Source organism: Schistocerca americana, chromosome 2 (assembly GCF_021461395.2).
Source record: "Schistocerca americana isolate TAMUIC-IGC-003095 chromosome 2, iqSchAmer2.1, whole genome shotgun sequence".
Classification (NCBI taxonomy): domain Eukaryota; kingdom Metazoa; phylum Arthropoda; class Insecta; order Orthoptera; family Acrididae; genus Schistocerca; species Schistocerca americana.
Window position 1 is genome coordinate 287,335,566 of NC_060120.1, and position 26,855 is coordinate 287,362,420.

Sequence of the window (26,855 nt, forward strand, 5' to 3'; positions counted from 1 at the left end):
CGCTTTAAATGATGACTCTAGGAATACACTGCAACCCCTACATATCACTCACATACGGATCGTGCAGACAAGATTAAAATAATTGCAGCACGCACAGAGGCATTCAAACAATCATTTTTTCCAACACGCCATATGTGAATGGCACGGGAAGAAGCCCTAATAACTGGGACAATGGGATGCACCCTCAGCCATACCCTTCACGGTGGTTTGCGGAATACAGATGTACATGGATAAGTATGGTGATTTGTCGCAAGCGCTGGAAATCCATGAAATTAGTAGCAGTTGCTAGATTTATTTCAAACTGTGGTTTTTAATTTTTTGTATTAATTTATTTTATTTTACGTTATTTTGAATGGTAGGTGTTGTAGGGGAAGAGGTACAGTTTGGGTGGATGCTACACAAAAAAAAAGTCAACCCTCACCTGCAGTAAATGAAGTGGCGGATAAGGGAAGGGGGAGAAGACAACAAATATCACTTAGTAACTTGTCTGAACGGGTGCCGTATTTGCAACTACGAGTGCAAGAAAATCAGAACTTTTGTGGCGAAATATACACGAAACAAGGATTAATACTGAACACTTTTGTGTACAATATAAATAATACAGTTGGTAGAGGGGCACCGCCGATAGAACTGTCAGGCGGTAAGCTTGTACACGCCTTATGTTTTATGAGCTAGTGCTTAGTGTACATTTTTTTCTGGATTTAGAACACAAATGCAAAGCTGAAGGAACACAATAATAAAGTTTGTGAATAACCCACCTGCGCTTCCTTGCTGTTTTTCGGTGCCATTTTACCCATGCAAACACAATGTTTTCATGCACTATGCTTGACGTGTACCATCCACAACTACGCTCTTGTCAAAGATTAACCCCGAAGACATTACCAGTACTCCTTTCAAAATGTGGTTTTCGTAATTTCTTTCAACATAGGTGATTTGAAAGCATGAGGCTCTATCTTGCTGATGAATAAACTGGTAAATTTATACAACTCTCCGGTCAACGAGGAGGTGAAACTGCTACAGTCCAGCTAAACGGAAAGTAAATAAACTTTGCTTCTTTGGATAGGTCCACATCCCAGCAACGCGTGGTGCGACTTTATCTCACGTTTGAATGCTTTGACATAAACAACGCAATTGAGTTGTGAGACACCGATTTGGTATATTTTTCGAATACGATAATCTTGTAAACATGAGTGATCAATTGAAGTATGTTGTTCAAGAGCTGAACAAGAGTCCTCTGAACAAATCTTTTAATTTGATATCATTCGATTCCCTGAATTCGGAGCAACTGCTGCAGGTATGCATTCAGCATTTTTGTAGGAAGACAGATTTGATGCAACCCTACCCATAATATGTGGTTGGGAAATATAGAACAATGGTATCCGGTTGAAAATATATCTGCGGTAAACGTACAGCGCGCTCCGCATCCCGTCATTATCAACTTAGTCAGATTTCCAACCCAACTTGCGATACTCACATATGCAAAGTGTTAGTTCTTGACCATACATTTTGCATTTTACAAAATGATGTCCGATGATATTACATTTTGAGTAAGATTTATTTTTTCTAGTTCCTTCCGAAAACAAGGAACTAAAACTCACAGTTTGTAATAGGGTGCTATGTAACGCGTTTTCGTGAAAGATACAGTGCATGATTCTACAAAAATCTTTATCTGTGAAGTTTTGTGTTAAATATGCCGAAGAAAATCGGATGAAACACAGGGAAAATGATGCTTAAATACTGTTGTGCAGTTTGTAATTAATGTAATATTGTTTTTGTAGTCCCTGTGGGAGCGATACAAAGGGAGCTGTAGTGTATTCCAAGATTCCTAACTTTCCTGACATAGCTGGAGTCTACCTTCAAGCAGTTCATGTTTTTCAGCATTTCAGTGATGATGATCAATGAATCAGACTAGAGGCTGTTTGTGCTGCCCTTCTGTCTGTATGTTCAACATCTTGAATTAGTCCCATCTGGTATTGGTCCCACACATTTGAGTAATATTTAGGTTAGAGTATAGTACAAGACACACAATTGTTGTGTAAGCAATCTCCCTTGTAGACTGACAACATTTTCCCAGTATCTTACAATGACCCAAAGTCTGCCACCTGCTTTATTGAAAACTGAACCTAAACAGCTTATACAAAATCCATGATACCCTCAAAACCCCACACAACTCTAGAAATCCAATATTGAAAATTTCACTTTATCTGTATTGGCCAACCGAAGCCTACGATACCAACAAACCACAATTTGGAGATTTAACAAACCTGACCAAAATAACTCAACCGTTATATCCACCAATATCAATTAATATCTATGAACTTCATTTAACAGCATGCAAACATTCCAAAGCACACACACACATAAACACACAAAATAATCACCCCAGGGGCTCGCCGCTCTTTAGTGGGTTTGTGCTTGGATACCATGGGGCCCCAGCCTGCTCGGCTAGCCGCACGGTCTAACGCGCTGCTTCCTGATCGGGAAGGTGTGCTGGTCCAGTGTGCCTGCCAGCCTGTGGGTGGTTTTTAAGGCAGTTTCCTATCTGCCTTGGCAAATGTGGGCTGGTTCCCCTTATTCCGCTTCAGTTATACTATGTCGGCGATTGCTGCACAAACACTGTCTCCACATACATGTGCACCATAATTACTGTACTACACAAACATTTGGGGTTGCACTCATCTGGTATGAAATGTTCCCCGGGGGGGGGGGGGGGGTTAAGAGGGGTAGCACTGGGGGCCTAATCGCACAATGACCCTGGGTTCAGTGTGGGGCGGTGGTGGGGTGGCCTGTTGTTGGGTTGTTTACCACTGAGGGCTACGGCGGGATGAAGCGCCTCTGTCGTTTCTAGGTCCCCGGTTCAATAAACAATACACACGGGGCCCAGCCTTCGCAGCATCTTTTCCCTTTTGTGCTGCATGTCTATCCTCTTTTCCTCCTCCATTGGGGAACATCTTCTGGATGTTTTTGGTAATGTGTTCGGCATATTCAGTAGCTGATATCATAGCAGTCTCTCCACTGTTTTTCGTTTCTTTTTCTCACACTTCCCTTCTCCTATCCTTCCTCCACTTTGCCGTTTGAGGTTCCTCTTTTCCTTCTTCATCCCTGTGCACTCCTGAAGGCCGCCCCTTGCATCTGATACGTAACAGGTGACTTGGTGACGTGTAATTCCCAGCCCCAGGTCAACAGGTAGCATTTCACACATACCCCCTGATACAGGCCAGGCCAGGGAGGGGTGATTACTTGAGCTGCTATCTTCCCACATTGCTAATTGGTCCCTCTGTTAGGCATTCAGGATGCGTGACCTGAGGTGTGGGGTCCCCCTCAGTTGGAAGGAGCACATAATCGCATATGCTGGTATTCAAGAGGGATTTTCTTGCAATGAACCAATCATCATCTTCACATTCAACGTTTACCAAACATAAATGGAATGAGGCTAGCCATTCAAAGACAATCCCAACTGCACTACGGTTCCTTGTTCTTTGCTATGGTGAATTGGTTTATTATTCAGGAAGGTGTTAATGCTGGCCTGTGAACCCTTGCTGTTGTTTATTAAATGGCACTTTGATGTCGGAGACTTCTGATTCTCAAGCACATCAGCTGCTTGCAGCTTCATTCTTCCATGGTCCTGTTCATGTCGAGGCCCATGGAGCACTGAATTCTTCCCATATTGGTATTTACACTAGGTTGCTCGATAGTCTGACTGAGGCAGAAATCCAAGATCAGAGGATCAGGGTGTCACTGCACTCCATTGGGTGATGAAGAAAGCAGAGGCATCCTTAGTGCCCAAACACACTGTCTTCCTTGCTTTTCATATAGTGGTGCTTTCATTAAAGATCAAAACAGGCAATGAAGTTATCATAGTCTGACTGTATGTTCCGAATCCGATGCGCTGCTACCACTGTCACCCTTACAACTACAGTTGAATGTCGTGTCAACACCCTGGACAAATGTGTAACATGTGGTAGGGATGCTCACGAGGGCGATTATCTACCCCCTCCTCCTCACAGTATCAACTGCAATAGCAATCATGCCGCCGCCACCTCCCGAGATTGTCCTGAGTACCTGATGAGCAGGCTGTCCAGGGCTTCTGGGTGAAGGAAAATGTGCTTCACCTGATTGCCCGCAAGTTGTTGGTTAGGCAGAAACCCTGAGTTATACCATCCGGCACTTACAGTACTGTTGTTGCTACATCTTGTTCCACGAAGCACGTGGCCGTGCAGACATGCGACCTAAATTTCAATATTATGATTGTGAAATCACCCAGTGTCATGGAAACATCACCATCTTCTCCTCCAGCTGTGTAACAAACAAGCCATCAAACTTTTGCCTCACGGGGCGAAGTCACCTCCTACACAACTGACAGGGTGGAAAGGAGAGAAGGAATACTCCTGTGAAGACTTCCTACATCCCTCCAGTCAACAAAGATCTGAGTCTTCCTCTGCCAACCGGAAAGTATCCAAGAAGTAAAACAAAGGGAAATTGTCTTCTCCCTCACTGACTCAAGAGATCCTCTACAGTGATGTTGTCATGTGATACTCTTACCCGGCCAACATCCATGTCGCCAGTGCGCGCCACCAACCGTTTTTCTGTCGTGGACTCCACAGACCGACAGAAGAAGAATGCTAATGCTTCTGTAGACCTCATGGAGCGGATTCATCAAGCCTCTGCGCCATTTAGCACTGAGTGTTAGAAGGCTGGCACTCAGCAGTCACCGAGGTGACATCCCATCATTTTTTCCTTCCTCCCCTTTCCTCGTTACGACTCTCTTCCAATGGAATGTTCGCAGCCTTCGATCCAACAAAGAGGACTTACAGGTGCTCTTAGAATTGCAGTGTATCTTTGTTCTCTAGCTGCAGGAAACAAAATTGTGTCCTCATGACTGCTTAGAGCTTTCACATTTCTACCTGGTCTGCCATGGTCTTCCCCCCGAGAATGGCATTCCATCTCATGGGGGAGTCATGCATCTGGGATGATGTTAATGGTCGACCCATCTCCCTTACTACCTGGCTTCAAGCTGTTGCAGTCCGCATTTTTTTTTCTTTCCCGACTTGACCTTTTCCCTTTGTACCAGTTACATCCTTCCATCATTCGGCATCACCAGGGCAGACTTCCTCTAGCTTATTGAACAAGTCCCTCAGACCGAGCGAGGTGGTGCAGTGGTTAGCACTTTGGACTCTTATTTGGGAGTACAACTATTCAATCCCACATCCGGCCGTCCTGACTTAGGTTTTCTGTAATTTCCCTAAATTGCACCAGGCAAATGCCGGGATGGTTCCTTTGAAAGGGCACAGCTGACTTCCTTCCCTGCCCTTCCCTAATCCGATGAGACTGATGATCTCGGTGTTTGGTCTCTTTCCCCAAACAACCCAACCCAACCCCAACTCTCTCACCCCTTTCTGCTGCTGGTTGACTGTAATGTGCACCACCCCCTTTGAGGTTCTCTGAAACGTGTCAGAGATGTGACCTCTTGGCTGACCTCAATCAGTTTTATCTCATCTGTCTTAACACGAAAGCACCCACATTCCCTTCAGACTCCATACACACCGATTCCCATTTGGATACATCCTTCTGCATCCTTCCGCACTGCCTAGCTTTCCCATCATCTTGAGTGGTCAGTTCTCTCTCTCACCCACACTCGAGTGAACATGTACCATAAGCTCTCCGATTGCTAACTACTACCTCACCTATGTGCACACCCAAATGGCAGATTTCTAAGGCCAACTGCAGGCTTTACTCCTCCCTTGCTATCTTTGACGAACAACATTTCCCCAGTTGCGATGACCAGATAAAATATCTTACAAACATTATCCTTACCACTGCAGAACGTTCCATTCCTCACACTTCATCTTTACTGCGTCGTGACCGGTTCCCTTGGTAGACTGAGGTGTGCTGTGATGTAATTCGCATGTGGAGACATGCTCTCCATGTTTTTAACTGTCATCCTAGGATGGCCAACTCCTTTTGTTACAAACAGTTGCGTGCACAGTGTCATCGTGTTCTTTGGGATAGCAGAAAAGCTAGCTGGATTTCCTTTACTAGCTCTTTTAACAATTCCACTTCCTCTTCTGGAATTTGGGCCAACCTCCAATGGCTCTCTGGGACCGAGGTCCATTCCCCAATTTCTGGCTTGACTGTAGCAGACGGTGTCATAGTGGATCCTATTGCTATGTCCAACACTTTGGGTCGCCAGTTTGCTGAGATTTTGAGCTCCTTCCATTATCTCCCTGCCTTTCTCCATTGGAAATGAGTGGAGGATTCTTGGTCAGTACCCTTCTCTTCTCAGATTCATGAGTGCTACAATGCCGCCTTTATGATGAGGGAGCTAGATCGTGCTCTCACTTCAGCCCAATCCTCCGCCACAGGGCCAGACGATTTCCGCATTCAGATGTTGCAGCACCTTCCTCTTGCAGGCAAGCACTTTCTCCTATTTACCTACAATCACATCTGGGTAAGGACACATTTCCCTGACGAAGGCATAAAGCCACTCTCGTACCCATAACTATGCCTAGCAAGGAGAAACACCTTCCTTCTAGTTATCACCCCATTTCTCTCACCAGCTGTGTTTGCAAGGTGATGGAATGCGTGATTCATGCCCAGCTGGTATGGTGGCTCGCGTCTTGGAATTTACTTAGCATTGCACCTTGTGAATTTTGAGTGCTCCGCTCTGCATTTGACCATCTCATTACTTAGTCCGTTGATGTCATGATTGGCTTTCTGCAGAAATATGAGACTGTGGCCGTGTTTTTTGATTTGAAGAATGCCCACAACGCATGCTGGAGGACTGGTATTCTCTGTACTCTCTACACATGGGGCTTTCGTGGCCGCATGCTCCGTTTCCTTGAGGAATTTTTGAAAGACGCAGTTTTCAAGGTACGTGTGGGTTCCGCCTTGTCGGATACCTTTATCCAGGAAAATGGTGTGCCTCGGGGTTCTGTCCTGAGCATCGTCATCCTTGCTATTGCCACTAATCCTACAATGCCCTTTCTCCCACCAGACGTCTCCAGATCCCTTTTGGGTGATGATTGTGTGATCTGTTAGAGTTCTCTATGGACTTGTCTCCTTGGGTAGTGTCTTCAATGATGTCCTGACCATTTTTACTTGTTGAGCAGTGAAAATGGCTTTTGCTTTTCTGCTGACAAAATCGTTTGTATGAATTGCTACCGGCACAGTTTGTTTCTTCCAGTGTCTTTACATCTTGGGCCTGTTGTTCTTCTGTTCGTTGAATCTATGAAATTCCTGGCGTCATCCTCAATAGGAAACACTCTTGGTCCTCCCATGCGTCTTAACTGGCAGCCTGCTGTATGCGGCCTCTCAGTGTCCTATGTGTCTTCAATAGGATTTCTTGGGGTGCAGATCGAACCACCCTCCTCTGTTTGTACCGGTCCCTTGTCTGTGCGAAACTAGACTCTGGGTGTTCTGTTTCTGCACCTGTACGTCTGTACCTCCTACACTGTCTCAATAGTATCCACCATCGTGGCATCCGTTTGGCTACGGGTACCTTTTATACAACCCCAGTTGAGTGTCTGTATGCCGAAGCTGCCGAAATACCGCTGTCACACCGTCGGGACTTTCTCCTTGGCAGATATGCATGCCGTTTATCTCCCCTGCCTGGCCACCCATCATATGCCTCCTTTGATCACCAGTATGGGGCACGTTCCTCTACTCTGTTACCATCTGGAGTTCACTTTCAGCTCTTGCTGTGGCAGCTGAACTTCATGATACCTGCCACTTTCACAATGACTGTGAACCTTCACCACCTTGACTTTGTGCGGCGGCCTGTATTCACTGTGGCCTTCATTCGCTCCCTGAAGACACTACTCCAGCCTTGCTCTGTTGCCTTAAGTTTCATGCTGTTTGCATGGAACTTAGTATAGTACCTTTGTGTACATTGATGGCTCTCGGACTGACCATGCTGTCGGGTGCACCTTTGTCATTGGCACCTACGATTTTAGGTACTGGCTTCTGGAACACTACTCAGCATTTACAGCAGAGCTCTTCACTTTGTATCAGGCTACGCAGTACATCCAGTGATACAGGCTTTTCAATTGTCATATTCTCGGACTCTCAGTGCCCTTCAGAGCCTCAGTATGCTGCACACCATCCATCTGTTAGGGCAACATGTCCATGAAAGCTGTCACTTGCTCACTCTTGATGGAGCCACTATTATGTTTATGTGGGTTCGTGGTCACGTCAGTCTGACAGAAAATGAGGCCACTGACGCTGTTCCAAAGGGTGCAGTCTTCGTCTCTCAGCCTGCTAGTTCTTCCATTCTCTCCGATGGTCTCTGTGTTCCCATCTATCAGCAGGCGGTGTCATTTTGGCATCACTTTGACATCACTACTAGTCCTCCCTTCATGAGAACAAGCTCTGAGGAATTAAGCGTCTTCCAGTGGCTTAGATGACCACTTCATCGGCCCTCTGATCAAGAGGAGATAATTTTGGAAAGGTCACATTTTGGGCACTGTTTTTTAGCTATTGCCATTTAAGTGGTGGTGCTCCACGACTTTGTGCACATTGCCCTCAACTATTGATGGTCCGCCATTTCCTGACAGAATGCTCTTTTTTTTTTTTTTTTTTTTTTTAAAGCCACTCATATTCTCATTTGTGTTTGCCGTCTGAGTTATCACCCATTTTAGTGAACGATGCTCGAGCTGTAGACCACACTTTACTTTTTTATCTGTCTTAGCAGTAGGGTAAAGGACATCTAATCTTGAGCTCAACACCTCTGTTTCTCTATGAAGTATTTTGTAGACCTTTCTCCCCGTCCCTGTTTTTAGTTGTCTTCTCTTAAAAGGAAAAGGAAATAAAAACAAACCAAACAAAAAACACTAATACAACACTAGCTCATCCCATATACATGTTCTGCCACATGCTCATTCCTAGTGTGACACCCAGCAACTGTGGTCAGTTTCATTAATTCGCCACACTATTGATAATTCACATCTTCAGCTGTGAGACCATATAACTGCAAAAATGAAATTGTTGTGGCTGTTTCATTGTCCAAAGCAGCAACCGATGTTTGACTCTCAAATTTCATCATTAAGATACATAATTAGTGACTAATAAAAAACAAGGAATTAAATTTGTGATTGTTAATGACACAGCAAACTAACAATTTGAAAATGGGAAACAAACAGGAAACAAATGAGTAGCCAATAACTACTGCCATTAGTATAACTTGCAGACAAGCCAACAGAAAATGGAACAACATAAAGCCCTAAGTCTAATGCCTTACGAACATCGCTCACATACAACTCATAAACATAGACATTCAGTATTAGAGAGTGCCACCACAGATGACAAAATGGCATCTGCAAACACAATGTATTCCAAATACATCATGCCAACATGACATCATGTGGCACAATGTAGCTATTTCATGGGTTGAATTGAATTGAATGTTTAATTGAATTGAATTTTATTTGATCCTGTAAGATTACATTGTGTACAGTAAATGTACGTGTAATATAGTACATGTCAAAGTATTAACATTCACATCACTTATTTTTCTACGCCTTTAGCTTACATTTTTACATCATTAATAATGAATAACAATATATACAAATTTTAAGGCATAAGTATTCTGCAACACTGTAAATCTCTTTTTCAATGAGATAGTCTTTAAGTTTCTTTGGAAAGTCATTGTGAAGTACACTATCTTGCAGGTTTTTAGGCAGACTTCTTAGTAGTCTGATACCAGAGTACTGGGCTCCTTTTTCTAGCATTGCCAGTCAGTGGTGTATGCTCTGTACTTCATTATTCCTTCTTGTATTGTGGATGTGTACACTAGCATTTGTTATCCAGTCCTCACTACCTTTTGTGATGTACATTATTGTTTTGTGTATATACAACGATGAAAAAGTTAAGATACCTAAATTCTTGAAACAGTTTCTGCACGTTTCAGAGGTCTTTCTTCTAAAATGGTCCTAATTGCTTTTTTTTTTTTTTTTTTTTTTTTAAAAAAAAGTGAATACTTGTTTTGTCTCTTGTTTGTTTGAGTTTCCCCACACAGTCACTCCATACTGTAAGTATGGTTTGAAAAGTCCATGATACACTTTACACAGAAGGTTCTTGTCTGAATACTGTGATAGCTGCATCATTAAGAATATGACAGAACTCAGTTTCTTACAGACATTATTAATATGTTTTTTCCATTTCAGTTCATTATCCACAAGAATACCTAAGAATCTAGCAGATTCTACTTCTTCCAGCCTTGTTCCATCAACCTCTAAATCCATGTCTACAGCATTTTCCTTGTTTTTAAACACTGCATACATAGTCTTTTTTAGATTTATAACCAGTTCATTTTCCAACAGCCATTGAGCTGTGACATTTGCAGATGTGTATGCTCTTCTCTCAAGTTGGTCCATATTTTGATCACTGTTTAGTATTGTCATGTCATCAGCATACAATATTTTCTTTTCTTCCTCCTCAACACCTACATCATTAACAAACACATGAAATAACAATGACGCCCTTACCGAACCCTGCGGCACTCCATATTTGATGGGTTTGGTTTCTGATTGGTATGAGTTTCCTAATGATACATACTGCTTGCGGTTGCACAAGTATGATTTTATCCATTCACCTGGTTGCCCTCGAATGCCATAGTTGTTTAATTTTTGTATCAGCATTTCATGTTCAATGGTGTCAAATGCCTTTGAAAGATCCAGAAACATTGCAGACACAACCTTTTTCTCATCTAAGGACTGTAAAATGTATTCTGTTAGACTGGCAATTGCTGATTCTGTAGATTTACCCTTTCTGAAACTATGTTGTGAGGGTATGAAAATGTTGTGTTTGTCTAAATAATTAACTAATCTGGTATACATAAGCATTTCTAGGATTTTTGAGAAACCTGATATCAGTGAAACTGGTCTGTAGTTGTTGGGATCATCCTTATACCCTTTCTTGTACCCTGGCTCTACCTTCGTTATCTTCAGTTCTTCTGGAAAAATTGCATCTCTGAAAGAACAGTTTGCTATGTTCAGCAGTGGTGTTATTATCTCCTCACTTACCAGCTTTATTACATGATTTGATATTTCATCATCACCAGCTGATTTGTTGGACTTAGTTTTCCACAATTCATCTTCCGTGACTGGTCTTAAGAACATAGTACTGCATTTTTTTTTTTTTGTATCTTAATGCCCTTCTGTTTTTGACTATTTCTTTCCAATTTTAAGTTTTCTGTTACACTGATATAGTTATTATTCAGTATGTTTGCTATTTCCATACCAAGTGAAGTCCACAATACCCAGCAAATACCTGAAAAATAAGAAGCCGTTTACAAAGTAGGGCAAATGCATCCTCTCCATTTTACTTATGTAGTTAAAATAACCTCCACAAAACCCACCAAACACACATGAATAGTATTCCCAAAAAGCAAATAATACAATGATACAAACATATATCTGGCATTACTGACTTTAGTTAACCTGTATATCTAAAATCAACCTGTTAAACACAAGTCGTTACATATGTAATAAAAATAAAATATTAATTAAACATATTTTAGCAGAGTACTTACCAATATTTATCATAAAAAAAGATCTAGACCAGCCAAAAGAACAAGAAAGTAAAAATTCTGAAAAAAAGGAACATTTAAATAAAATGTCCACCTCAGCTACTTTCCCCCATACAATCACACCCTCTCTCCTATCCACTAAAAATCACCCCCTGTGACCCGATACCCATATCCATAGACCATACATCAATAAAGCTAAAATTAAAAGCCAATTTATCAATTTTAGTAACTATACCTTCCCCTTCTATCTGCCTTGATACTTGACTAATTCAGAACTCATTTGTATAAAAAAGAAACCAGTCAAGTAGAGAATATTTAATAATGCTTGTCTTATAGGCTCAGAACCAAATAGATGGGCAATGACCACAATTTTAGATCCAATAAACTGCATTGTGGATCACTGCTGCAAAATTTTTCGAACCATATTCCATGCCATATGGATGTCAACACACTTTCCTCATGATGCTTCCACACAGTGAGGCTACTTTTACTCATCTGTATCTACATCTGTACTCTGCAAATCACTGTGAAGTGCATGGCAGAGGGTATGTCCCATTGTACCATTTATTGGGGGTGTTTCCCATTCCATTCATGTATGGAATGTGGGAAGAATGATTGTTTAAATACCTGTGTGCATGCTGTATGTAATTTGACCCTGTAATCATGATCCCTATCAGAGTGATATCTAGAGGGTTGTAATATATTTCTAGAGTCATCACTTAAAGCTGGTTCCCAAAACTTTGAAGTACACTTTCTTGGAATAGTTTATGTCTATCATCAAAAGTCTGCTAGGTCAGTTTTTTCAACATCTCCTTGACACACTCATGACCATTTGTGCTGACCTTCTGTGTACACATCCAAAACTGGCTGTCAGTCCTATCTGGTATGTGTCCCACACACTTGACCAAATTCTGGGATGGGTCACACAAGTGATTTGTAGGCACTCTTCTTTGTAGACTAATTGCATTTTGCTAGTATTCTATCAGTAAACCGAAGTTGCCTACCTCCTTAACCCATGACTGAGTGTATGTGATCATTCCATTTCATGTCCCTACAAAATGTTACACCCAGCTATTTGTGTGAGTTTAATGACTGCAATTGTGACTCACTGATATTGAAGTCATACGGATACTTTATTTTTGTGCATTTTATGAAGTGTACAATTTTATATTTCTGAACATTTAAAGCAAGTTGCCAATCTTTGCTCCACTTTGAAATCTTCTCAAGATCTTACTTAATATTTGTGTTGTTCCTGTTGGACTATACTTTATTATAGATAACTGCATCATACGTGAAAAGTCCGAGGTTACTATAAACATTGTCTGCAAGGTCATTAATATATATCACGAATGGCAAGGGACCCAGCACACTTCCCTGGAGTACACCAAAGTCACCTCTACATCTGTCAGTGTCTTCCCATTCAAGATAATTTGCTGCATCCTCCCTTTCAAGATATCATCAATCCAGTCACAAATTGCACTTGATACCTCATACCTGCCTTGATCCATGGCTTTCAGTATGCCATCTGAGAAAAATGTGAGTTGGGTTTCACATGATTGATGTTTTCAATATCCGTGTGCTGATTGGCATGGGGACAAGTCATTCTGTTCAAGACACCTCATTACGTTTGAGATCAGAATGTGTTCTAAGTTTCTGCAACATATGGGTGTCAAAGATATTGGACAGTGATGCTGTGGATCACTTTTGCTACCCATCTCTGTACAGGTGTGACGCGTGCTTTCTCCCAACTATTGGACACAATTTTTTGTTCAAGGGAGCTATGACAGATTATAGTTAACAGAGAGGCTAACTCATCAGTGAATTGGGTATAGAAGTGATAGGGATTCCATGGGGCCTTGGGGCTTTTTAATTTGAATGATTTCAGCTGTTTCTCAATCCCACCAACACTAATATCTTTTTCACTTATCTTTTCAGTCATATGAGAATTAAGCTGGAGCAATAGTCCTGGGTTTTCCTTTGTAAAGGAACGTTTGAAAGCAAAGTTAAGCATTTCTGCTTTTGCTTTGCTACTCTCAGCTCCGGCTCCAGTATTGTCCATGAGTGACTGGTCACTGGTCATTAACCTTGGTGCCACTAACAGTCTTTACACATGACCAGAATTTCTTTGGGGTTTGTGAAAGATCATTTGACAATATCCTGCTACGGTAGTCATTGAAGCCTTCATGCATTGCTCTCTTGACTGTCAAATGTGTTGCATTCAGCATCCCTCCATTTATAGTCCTATGCTTTGTTTTGTACCTGTTATACAGTAGCCTCTGTTTCCTTAGAAGTTTCTTTATTTTTACTATATATTGTGGAGAGTACCTCCCCTTGTGAACTTTTCCACTGTGTACATTGGAACAGTGGTCTGATCATTTAATATTAAAAGACTACGACCAAGGTGTGGACAGGGCCAAGGAATTGACATATCAGATGTGATTTAACACACAAATAATTTATTCATAACATACAATACTAACACCAACTACGCAAATCCTGCTTCAATTCTTACAATTGCCCAAAATGGGAGGGCCACCACTTTCGAATTGGAAAGGCTTAAGAAATTAAAACGCCTAATATAATTTTTTAAAAATAATAATAATACAACACATAAGTAAGCGCTAAGTGAATGCACTCTTAAATCTTTAATTATTAATCACAAAGCATGGGTTTACCACATTTAAATTCTCATTGCAATATAAAACATAAATACACGAATTCACAACACAGCATGGCTTCAAATTTCAACCTGGACGACCTATGGTCCTAAAACTTTCGTATTACATTCCAGCCAATCCCATTAATAACTTATAAACACGGTTGGTAAAATACAAACGTTTGCACTATAATGAATTTTAATAATCCACAATCACTCAAAAAACAACATCAGAAGTTCGATACGGAGCATGTAAGCCTGTTTATACAATCTTTCAGACCAAAATAGGCACGAGAGCCACCATAACAGAATTGCACTAGTTGCTTTTAGGATAGGTGCTCCCATTAGCTTAACCACTGAGCAGATATTTACTTAAGCGACAGGTAAGATAGTTAATGCAAATAGAAGGTATTTCTAAAGTTTTTTTTCCTCCCTTTTAACAAGGGGGTTTTAGTGAGGTGGAAATTACACTTTGAGGAGACGCAATAGCAATCTAGCGGGCGCGCCTTCATGAGGACGCCATGCCACTACACACGTACTAAACTACCCGCGTGTCCGCTGTTCAAGCCAAACATTAATAACACAGTTCCATATTCCTGACACCCAAATAGTTGGGATCAAAACAAACCAAAAATACCCAGAGCGCAAGATCCAGCATAGCTTCAGAACAGATCTTACTTCACGCGGTTGCCTTCACAAATGCAGATATTGAAATGAAAACAAGAACGTGTAACAACATTCCCTAATCAGCACAATGCTCTTCGTTAGGTCCCGGTAGCGCTAGACAACGCTGACATGCCAATTTTAACAAACCTCTAAGACAACGCCCTCCAACTGACAAGCCGAAACCAATGTGATCCCTTATCAGCTCCGTGACAGGACTCGAACTCCCAACTATTGTCAGTGCAACTCACTTAGAATAAATACAATGCAAATAGTATGACGGACACATATACCCAGGGATTAATAGAACACTGGACTGAACTAGAATTAACCTCAGTAATAGAGCACTAGATCTTGGGAGACAAGGAACTAACTCCCTGTGGTGTCACCGCCAGACACCACACTTGCTAGGTGGTAGCTAAAATCGGCCACGGTCCATTTAGTACATGTCGGACCCGCGTGTCGCCACTGTGTGATCGCAGACCGAGCGCCACCACAAGGCAGGTCTCGAGATACGGACTAGCTCTCGCCCCAGTTGTAAGGACGACATTGCTAGTGACTACACTGACGAAGCATCGCTCATTAGCCGAGCAGATAGTTAGAATAGCCTTCAGCTAAGTCCATGGCTACGACCTAGCAAGGCGCCATTAGCCTTACATAGTTTGATAGTTATCGTATAAATGTCTCAAGAAGAACGATGTATACAACAAGGATAGATTAAAGTTAAGTATTCCAAAAGCAACGTACTTTTCTTTATATCATTCAATAAGTATCCTGTTTCAGACCATCAAGTCCGCCTGCTTGCTTAATGGCCGCCTCCCTTAAATAATGTGCGTAGTGTTGGCAATCTGTCAACACTACACTCCCCACCCGAAATTCTGCAACCACAGGGCGGGAGGATGAACTACCAAAACATAGAAGTGCAAACGCACACAAATAACTACCAAAATACACCACTACACCAGTTAGGAATGATGCCTGGAGGAATCTGCACTGTCAGAATTGCACCAGTGAACAGAACAGAGGATTGCCACGGCGGTGGCCACAAGGCGGGAAAGATGACTGGATGAACTCAATCCCAAAGGACGATCAACTTGAAACATTCACACATAACTTCTTTTCTCCATTCCCTCGGGCACACTTCGTCGTTTGTCCGGGACTGCTGTGTACAATTCTGAGCTGTCCCCAGTCGTCCCGGCAGACACCGACCCGGCCGAACTGCTCCCAGACTCAAATCCTCGCCGAACGGCGGCTCCACCACCCCATGATGGTTACTGTTTGTTTGCCTTCGTTGATGCAGGCGATGATTAAGACTGCCATCCGCCTCCCGCAGACTACCAGTGAAGAGCGGACAGAGGGGCCTCAACCAGGCCGACGCTCCTCCACGTGTAGAAGTGCGGGTTCGATAACACCCGTACGCGGAAGGCAGGATGTTGACGTTACCAGAGCAAACACGAAGGCCACTGCGCGACAACTTCCTCTAGCGTGACCACGCTCGCCTATAAATAGTACAGGCCAAAGAGTCTGCTGCAGTAAACACATGAGTCGGTCGTGTTATCAACCTACGGTTTCTAAGTACACCAAAGACAGAACTCGCAGTCGATAGTGGGTACACTACGGGCGAGAGTTCAAATGAAAGAGCTTCATAAAAGACCGACCCTGAACAACCGCGGAAAAACAAAATAGAAGCGAAGCAATAAAAGACAGCAACGAGATGCTAGAGCCGGATTGCGCCCAAACACTATCCGTTACCAAAAATATTAGCTCCACACTATGCTCAGGAAACAAGCCATGGAAAGATGGAAGTACACACGGCTCATACATATCTATCCAGTGCATGGTTAACTGTTGTTTTAAATTTGAGCCATAGGCCATCTATGTGCTTCTCTACTGAGCTAAGAGTTTCAAGTTCCTCATTGAGTTGTATCACTACTGGTTCTTTGTCTCTTTTACTGAACATATAGATCTTTCTACTTGTTTTAGTTGCCCTTTGTACTTTGGTAATCTTTGCTGCTATAACTGCCTCATGGTTACTGATACCAGTTTCTATGTGGACATCCTAAAAGGTGGTCAGGTCTGTTTGTTGCTATTTCTAGCATAAATGGGGTTCTGAACGATCTGTTCTAAATAGTTTCCAGAGAAGGCATTTAGTAATGTTTCACAGGATGTCTTGTCATGTTCACCCTGTAACAATACTGTAATTATCCCAGTTGATTGATGGACAATTAAAATCTACTCCAATGATTGCAGTATGATTAGTGAACTTCCATATAGTGATTTGAACTGAGGTTTTTCTCTAAAATTTTTGGTTACATCAGGAGCTGAGTATGTCCACCCTGAATACTGAGTCTTGCTCATAAAATCTCAACTGAAACTTCAATTTCAGTCGTAGTGGATTTGAGTTTCTTGTCTACAGTGACAAATACCTCCAGTTCTCATTGGCCTATCCTTTCGATATATGCTTAAATGCCAAACATCGCACTACCGTCAGTGTCCAGTTTTAACCGGCTTTCTGTACCTAGTATTATGTGAGCTTTACTGCCTTTCAGGAGTGTGTCAAACTCTGGCACTTTGTTGCAAATTATTTGGCAGTTAATCTAGGATTTCAATACTCTCGCCTGGTTGGCGTGTTTCTTTGGATCTTACACTGACGCTTATTGGTGTCCTACATGTATCATAATCTGGATGGAACGGAGAGTCACCTAATCTAAAAGACCCTTGTGTACACCCCACATACAGTCAGCTACCTGGGTAGCAGCCTTTGTTATGCACACTTGACCTGTTTAAGGGAACCTTGCAATTCTCAGCCATGTGGGGCAAGTCTAGGAAGTCACAGCCTGGTGTGTTGCAAAACCATTGGGACTCTCTGGTTCAAGCCTTCAACTCGACTGAGAACTAGGGATGGAAGTCACCGTATTTTTATAGAAAAGTGATCATACTTGTCATGTTGACCAACACTTGGTTCAACATATGACTATTACAATTTAAAATCAGGTCATTAGCACCTTATCCCAAAGGACAGCCTTTTAAAAATAATACAACTAACAACAACAACAACAACAACAATATTATGAAAAGGACAGATTGCTACTTACTATACAGAAGAAATGTTGAGTAACAGAGAGGCATAATGATAAGATTGTTATGCACTTAAGGTTCTGAAAGAGAAAATACGTAAACATTCATACAAGCACAACTCACTCATATATGACCACTACCATTGGCTGCTGTGCCAAGATTGCAGACAGCAACTGTGCCTGATAGGAGCAGCAATCTGGCGTGGCTGGTGGGGGTAAGAAGGCATGGGGTAAGGAGGGGAAGGGAGGCAGAGTAGGAGTGGAGGAAGTTCTAGTGCTGAAGTTCTAGTGCTGTTTGTGGAGGGGGGTTACAGGAATGTAGGATATATTGCAGGGAGCGTTCCCATCTGTGCAGTTCAGAAAAGCTGATGTTGATGGGAAGGATCAATATGACGCAGGTTTTGAAGCAGTCATTGAAATGAAGCACATGGTGTTGGGCAGCATGTTCAGCAACTGAGTAGCCCAAGTCTCTGTTGGCCACGGTTTGTCAGTGGCCATTCATGGGGACAGAGAGCTTCTCAGTTTTCATGCCTAAGTAGGAAACAGTGCTGTGATTGCAGCTTAGTTTGTGGATCATGTGACTCCTTTCACGACTTTGATGATGTGATAGGAGATGCCTGTGTCTTGACTGGAGTAGGTGGCGGTGGGAGTATGTATGGGACATCTAGATCTGTTGTACTGTTATGAGGGTAGAGGTGTTGTAGGAATGGACAAGGATACTACGAGGTTCGGTGCGTGGTGTAATAACTCTGTGGGGGGAATGGGAAGTATAGCGCGTAGGGTATTTCTCATTCCAGGGGAAGGCAAGAGGTAGTGAAAACCATGGCGGAGAATGTGATTCATTTTCTCCAGCCCTGGGTGGTAGTGAGTCACAAGGGGATGCACCTTGTGGGCAGATGGTGGTATGTGGAAGGTGGTAGGAGATTGGAGAGACAAGACACAGGAGATCTGCTTCTGTACAAGGTTGGGGGGGGGGGGGGGGTGTTTAAGTATGTGAAGGCATCAGTAAGACTGGTATATTTAGAGGGGGCTGCTCATCATTACAGATGTGATGCCCACAAGTGGATTGGCTGTATGGAAGGGACTTCTTGGTATGGAATGGGTGGCAGCTGTCATGATGGGGATGGAGTTACAGATGTAGCCATCCTTGAGGTGGAGGTCAGCACTGAGGACGGTGGCTTTTTTGGTTGGGCAGGACCAAGTGAAGCAAGTGGGGGAGAAGGTGTTGAGGTTGTGGAGGGATGTAGATAAGGTGGCCTTACCCTCGGTTCAGATCACAATGTTATCATCAGTTAATCTATACCAGTTGAGGGTTTGGGGGTTTCTAGGTGGTTAGGGAGGATTCCTCTAGTTGGCCTATAAATAGTTTGGCATGGAATGGTGCAATGCAGGTGCCAATTGCTGTACCACAGATTCATTTATTATTGATGCCTTCAAAGGAGAAGTAATTGTGGGTGGTGAGCATGAAGGAGATTGTAGGTTTGGAGTCAGTCAGGCTTTGGGAAAGGTAGTGTTCAATAGTGGAAAGGCCACAGGCATCATGGTTGTTAGTATAGATGGAGGTGACATCAACAGTGATGAGCAGGATTCCATGTGGTAAAGAAATAAGAGCTGTGTAGATGACGGAGGAAATGGTTGGTCTCATCGATGTAGAAGGGTAGGTTATGGGTAATAGAATGAAAGTGATGGCCCATTAGAGCAGAGATTCTCTCAGTTGGGAAACAGTAACTGGCTGCAATGGGGCTTCCTGGGTAAGGTTTGTGGTCTCCAGAAAATCTGTAGAAGGTAGAACAGTGGTGAAGGATAGGAGGGAGGGGTGGTGGGAGAGCCCGGGGAGGGAGGGGGGGGGGGAGGAGAGAGAGAGAGGGGGGGGGAGGGGAGGGGAGGGGGGGGGCATTTGAAGAGGGTCTCATGATGCTGTTAGATTTCTGGTGGGGTCTCTGTGGCAGGCTTTTCAGGTGGACGAATCTGGCAGCTGGTAGAGTCCCTCCACCAGATGGTCCCTCTGGTTCAAAACCACATTGGTGAAGTCTTTGTTGGCTGGTAGAATAATAAGGGATGGGACCAGTTTTTAAGTGGTGGGTTGTGGTTTTTCTGTAGATGTAAGGTTGCTTCCATGTCAAGAGATTTGTGGAATGGTGACAAGGTTGTATGTTAAGAAGTTCTGGAATGTTAACAGGGGATGATTTGGGGGCAGTGGCAGTGATTCATTGTTAGGTGGAGGGGTGAACTAAGTTAGGCAAGGTTCAGTATTGGTTTTGGGTTGAATCTAGTTGGAAGGGATGGTGCCAGAAAGATGTTTTCACTGTAGGGATCGGGAGAAGGTCTTTAAAAAGCCCTTCGTGTTTGAATATGGGAGTGAGGCAACTGGTAAGGTGTTTGAAAAGGACTGATATTTCAGTGGAACTAAGGATTTTGTAGGAAAGATTCATGATTTTGTTGGGTCGGTTTAGATGTGGATTCTGTATTGTAAAATGTAATAGGTCTGCAAGCTAGGTTCTGTCAGCTATGAGAGGGTGTGGGGGAGGTTTGGAGGCACTTGTAGAGGAGGTGGATATTGGTAGTCCAAGGCAGGAGTATGAGATGAACAGGTTGGTTGAGTTTTTTGAAGTAGCATTGTCCGTATTGCTCTAGTTGCTGGAGGGCAAGAGTTACAGTGTGAGAGGTGTGATGCAGGAATTTGGGAATGCAGTGCAGGAGATTTTTATGGATGGAGAGGGGAGGTATTGCAAAGAGGTTTGGGCCTGATTTACTTAGTTTTGCTGGACTTGTTTGGTGAGGGCTCTGCACTGATTGAACTTGTACAGATAGAGATCATTGTGGAAGGAGGAGTTGCAACCAGAGATGGGTGATTTGATTATCAGGCCTTTTCAGGGGATTACATGAGCTAGGCAGCAATGTAGGAATGGTATGTAGGACTGGGTTCTTGCTAGGGATAGGGAAACTGTTCTATATTGACACAGGTGGAGGAGCAAGGAGCCATGGTTGAGGATAAAAACACATAAACATATTAAATTATGAAAAAATATGTTTGAAAAAGCTCACATAAAACATAAAATACATACAAATATGTGGGAAAAATCAAAAAAAGGAATGGAATGGATGAAGTATAGGGAAACAAGATGAAACGTAACGGAGTGGAGTATGTAGTGAAAGGTGAAAATGAACAGAAACTGTCATTAAAACACAGTGAGATCCAAGAGAAAAATAAATTGACAGACAATAATGTGGGATGCAGGTTGGTATGAAGAAAGGGGGGAGGGGGGGGGACACAGCAGGTGTGATTGGATTAGGTGAGATTAGTATGTGCGTATTGGAATAAGACGAGAGAAAGTAATGGGGTAGGGGTGTGTGTGTGTGTGTGGGGGGGGGGGGGGGGGGCTGGAAGGTTGAAGTAGAGCATGTTGGTGTGGCACAGGATGGTTCAGAAAAAAACACGCAGAAATATGTCAGAGTGAATGAAACAGGAAGAGTGGTCAATTTTTAGCTCTGAGAATAATTATATCAGCAGGAGCAATGTGGGACATGCAACCATGTACCAACAATCAGCACTTTGTGTTGTGCGTAAATGAGATGGTTGATACAGTATCAGTCATAAGTCAGGGCATGTGGTGTAGTTCTGGAGGTGACACACAAAACACAGCAAAGAAGAGAAAGAAAATGATGAACACTGTGTAAAGTAATATGTTAGAGAATAGTAACAGAGGGAAATAGTGCGGGGTAGCCGGTTGGAAGAAAAGGCATTAGTAATTCAGCACTAGAGCCCATCCGTAGCGACACACCTGATGCCTAACATCCTCTTCTCACACACTGCATTTCAAGGTAATCCGGTTTTTTATTTGAAGGAGCTATGGTATGATAGATACTTTCATGTTTCATGGATCTTTTTGCACAATAAAGTGTAATGATGCGGCACGAGTCATTTTACATTTGCATCACATATTAATTTGTTAATATGTCTATGTGCTGAGCATTTACAAGTCTTTTCCTTTTAGGAGAGGGGCTAAATCAACCCCCGATCCATATATAACCTGATGGGGCTCACTCATCAGTCCTTCTGTACTAATTATCTTCTGGCTACTGAAGACTAGCCTCTTGTTCATGCAGTAGCTCTTCATCCCCAGAAAATTTATTTGCCATAAGTTTGAGATTACTGCTTGATTTTTTTTTCTTTGTGTGTGTGTGTGTGTGTGTGTGTGTGTGTGTGTTAGTGTGTTAGTTTTTGGCTTTGATAGTATGTGTTATTTATGGACCATACATCACATTTTGTATAATTCTGTTTTATGAAATTCCTTGGGATCACAAAATTAATATTGATTTTCTCTAAAACACATGCTGATTTTTATATTTTATTTGTGTTTTTTGTGACTAGGTTTTATTTTTTCAGGTTCTAACTGATGTGTTGGCACTAATTGATACCAGCAACAAAGTTGACATTCGAACTGAAGAACCTGAACAGACCACCATCAGGATTTTGGGAATGTTGAGAGTTTTGAAATACAAACCTGGGCCTGAAACACCAGCGTAAGATGATCTATTGTATAAAAGAGTGCATGCTTGCATGTATGAATCCAGATGCATAGTTAAGCTTATACACTGAAGATCCAAAGAAACTGGTACACCTGTCTAATATCATGTAGGGCCCCCATGAATATGCAGAAATGCCGCAACATGATGTGCTATGGAATCAACTAATGCCTGAAGTAGTGCTGGAAGGAACTGACTCCACGAACCCTGCAGGGCTGCCCATTAATTAGTAAGAGTACGAGGGAGTGGAGATCTCTTCTGAACAGCATGTTGCAAGTCATACCTGATATGCTCAATAATGTTCATGTCTGGGCAGTTTAGTGGTCAGCGGAAGTGTTTAAACTCAGAACAGTGTTCCTGAAGCCACTCTGTAGCAATTCTGGACATGTGGGGTGTCACAGTGTCCTGTTGAAATTGCCCAAGTCCTTCGGAATGCACGATGGACATGAATGGATGGAGGTGATCAGACAGGATGCTTAAATGCATGTCACATGTCAGAGTTGTATCTAGACACATCAAGGGTCCCACATCACTCCAACTGCACACACCCCACACCATTACAGAGCCTCCACCAGCTTGGACAGGCCCCTGCTGACATGCAGGGACCAAGGATTCATTATGTTGTCGCCATATCCATACACATCCATCCATTCGATACAATTTGAAACAAGACTTGGGTGACCAGGCAACATGTTTCTAGCCATCAACAGTCCAATGTCGGTGTTGATAGGCCCAGGCGAGGCGTAAAGCCGTGTCTTGTGCAGTCATCAAAGGTACATGAGTGGTCCTTCGGCTCTGAAAGCTCATATGAATGAGGTTTCATTGAATGGCTCACGCGCTGACATGTTTGATGGCCCAGAATTAAATCTGCAGTAATTTGCAGAAGGGTTGCAATTCTGTCACGTTGAACAGTTCTCTTTAGTTGTCATAGGTCCCATTCTTGCAGGATCTTTTTCTGGCCGCAGCGATGTTGGAGATTTGATGATCTACCGGATTCCAGATATTCACGGTACATTGGTGAAATGGTTGTCCAGGAAAATGCCACTTCATCCCTACCTCAGAAATTCTGTGTCCCATTACTTGTGGTCAACTATAATACTACGTTCAAAATCAATTAAATCTTGCTAAACTGCTATTGTAGCAGCTCTGTAACCAATGTAACAACTGTGTCAGACACTTGTTGTCTTATATAGGTGTTGCCGACCACAGTGCCATGTTCTGCCTGTTTTCATATCCCTGTATTTGAATACACATGCTTATACCAGTTTCTTTGGCACTTCAATGTATGATAGGTTATTGGAAATACTGAAATGACAACTTTTTTACATGCACAAGTAGAAAAAGTTACCTGTATTTGATGGAAAAAAAGTAGCAAAACTCATGCACGTGTTCTCTTCAAGACTAGTGTATTTACACTTGTGTTTTACTTGTAGTATAATGTACCAGTGAAATATTCATAAATACTGAGTGACTAACTATAATAGTATTGTATGTGTTTCTTCCTGTTCAGTTCAAGGACGAATGACTACTTGTATGCCTCTTTGTATGCTGTTTCTAACATGATTTAGTCTTCATGGTTTCTATAGGAATGATACATGATGTTTTATTTATTTATTTGTATTCATTCGTTCATTCACTCATTCATTCATTCATTCATTCACTCATTCATCCAAGGGTCATCTTGGAATGATATGGGGTTTGTCATCATAACTGAATGAAAATAAATAGATAAAATTTTTTTGTAGAATGTAGAAGTATGCTTTCAGAGGATAGGATAAGTGGTGAGAAGTGGGCATGATGAAGAAACCATCCTTCACTATTGTACAACGTTTTTGGTAGAAACACAGTTTTGCTGCATGTATCAGAAACCCATGCTAATGACTGCATAACCCTGATAGCTGCTATACCTTTGCACTAAGTCCAGTCTCTTTGGAAAATTGTCTTCACGAGCTAACAACCATGCCACTATTCCACTATTTTCCAGTCCACCTGCACATGTCGTTCCCTCAGTCCATCTGAAAAACTGAGCCAACACCCCCCCCCCCCCCTCCCCCACTCCCAATGCCCCTCCCCCTCCTGTGATGAGTATGATGTTGAGCTCTGGAGAATGACAAAACATTATTATCATGCACTATATATGTTGGTACATGATATTTTTGCAAAAGCATTACAGAACTGTAATGTGACAAGGTGATGTAGTTATCCACTTTCCTTATGAACTTCTGCTTCGAATTCTATGAGTAATCTTAGATTGTGTAATGCGCGTTACTTATAAACAATTTTTAGCTGCCTTTTTAAACAGATGTATTTTAGAAATCTTTTTATTCTTCGTTGGCAGTTTATTATGCAATTTTATTCCCTGGTAGAAAATCTTGTTTTCTGTTTGTTTTTCCATGGTAAATGTAAGTCCAGACTGCTGCTCTTCTAATATGCAGAACAGATTGATAGACATACTGACTTTGTGCAGTAAGGATACCCAGTTTTTTTTAACATTTCTTTATAGTGATCCTGTCTACTACTTCTAGTTATTATCATCACAACTCCAGAATGAGATTTTCACTCTGCAGCGGAGTGTGCGCTGATATGAAACTTCCTGGCAGATTAAAACTGTGTGCTCGACCGAGACTCCAACTCGGGACCTATTTGCCTTTCGGAGATACTGGCAGAAGTGAAGCTGTGAGGACCAGGCGTGAGTCGTGCTTCAGTAGTTCAGATGGTAGAGCACTTGCCCGCGAAAGGCAAAGGTCCCGAGTTCGAGTCTCGGTCGGGCACACAGTTTTAATCTGCCAGGAAGTTTCATATCATTACAACTCTTTTCTGCAGTTTAAAAATTGTATCCAGGTTCTGTGCCTTTGATCCCCCGATAAAAACCCCATAGCTAACAACTGAGTGTGTGTAAGAGTAGTATGTCACATAAGACATTGGCTGCTATAGAGAGATGATAAAACTCTTAAGATCAAAACATGTGAATGGCGTATTTTTTATCAGCATCTGTGTGTACTCATTCCATGGTAACTGACAATCAGTATTCGCACCTAACCACCTTATGCGTATTACATCATCTATAAATTTAATATCTATGCTTAATGCAACAGAAATGTGTTCCCTCTTTATGCTGAAGTGCGTATTGTTTGTTTTCTTTATGTTCAATGTGAATAGTTGCAAATGGGGAGGGGGGGGCAAAATAATGGAAACTGATTAATAATTGCTGCTTGAATAATTAAAAAAATTAATTGGAAAGAATAATAGAAAGAAATTGGAAGGTACACACATCATGAAAAGGACGTTTGTCTTTTAAACTAAATACCATTTTTTGTGTTTTTGTTCTTGTTCAGGACAAACCCATCTGACCTGAACCAATATGACGTTTGGGCAAGTGTATTATCAGCAGAATCTTTTAACTTATTTAGATCATTGTTGTAGTTTAGGAAGGTAGCGTCATCTGTAAATAGCACTGTATTGGAACTTATAAAGGAGGGTAGGTCATTGATCATTACCAAAAACAAAAATGCTCCCAATACAGATCCCTGCAGAACTCCCACCTTAGTTTGTTCCTCGGTAGACTTTTCTGTGCCAATACACACAACTTGCCTACGGTTTTGGAGATAAGACTTTAGTTGTTTTAGGCTGTTCTCTGAAGTGTATAATGTCCTACGCAGTCAAATGCTTTACTCAGGTCACAGAACGTGGCATGAGCGAATCCCTTCTCCTCAAACTCATTAAGAACACATTTAAGTACAGTGTCTGTTGCGTCTACTGTTGATGATATTTTTCTAAGTCCATATTGTGCTACATTAAATATTCCAAATTTTTCAAAATGAGCAGAAAACTGATGGTAAATGATGTATTCTATTATTTTGGTCATGACTGGAACTATTGATATTGTTCTGAAACTTACAGGGTTGTCTTTGTCACCCTTTTTATACACAGGAACCACTCTAGATAATTTCAGCTACTCTGGAAAGTATCCCTCTGATAAACATTTATTTATGCAGTGAGTCAATGGATAAACAATGGAATCAATTACTTTCTTCAGCAAATTGCAAGACATGTCATAAATATCAACACTGTCTGATGGCTTGAAGTCCCTTACTATTTTTAATACAGCATTATGCGTAACCCCAGAGAAAGTGAGAATATTATTGTAGGGCATCCCATGATAATTTTTTTCTAAGAGTTTCGATGGACTTGTATCAGGTTTACTGATGCCATTGCTCACTTCCTCGATAGATGTATTAAAATAATCATTAAACTCTTGTGGAGAGAGATTGATTTTGACCTTATGTGAGTCTTTGGCAACGCTATTTATGAGACTCCAGGCAGCTCTGCATTTATTGTTAGAAGTCTGAATGTGCTGGGCATTGTGTGACTTTTTTGCCTCAGTAACTGCTTTTTTGTAATCATTTCT

The 26,855-nt window shown here is 42.0% G+C and overlaps 2 protein-coding genes across 3 annotated transcripts in view; one reads left to right on the top strand and one right to left on the bottom strand.

Annotated features, from left to right (window-relative positions):
* Nucleotides 1-1,003, bottom strand: part of LOC124595325 (probable signal peptidase complex subunit 2) — a 47,187-nt gene extending 46,184 nt beyond the window's left edge. The window contains exon 1 of the mRNA XM_047134027.1: nt 759-1,003. Coding sequence (XP_046989983.1) covers nt 759-797 — 39 coding nt within the window. The 5' untranslated portion in view covers nt 798-1,003. The remainder of the gene's footprint in view (nt 1-758) is intronic.
* A 113-nt stretch (nt 1,004-1,116) lies between these two features.
* Nucleotides 1,117-26,855, top strand: part of LOC124595324 (intraflagellar transport protein 81 homolog) — a 97,869-nt gene continuing 72,130 nt past the window's right edge. The window contains exons 1-2 of one of the 2 annotated variants that reach the window (XM_047134024.1): nt 1,117-1,294; nt 22,308-22,444. In XM_047134024.1, the coding sequence (XP_046989980.1) occupies nt 1,187-1,294; nt 22,308-22,444 (245 nt within the window). In that variant the 5' untranslated portion in view covers nt 1,117-1,186. Of the gene's footprint in view, nt 1,295-21,656; nt 21,743-22,307; nt 22,445-26,855 lie in introns of those variants that run through there. The other variant, XM_047134026.1, reaches the window with a different exon arrangement.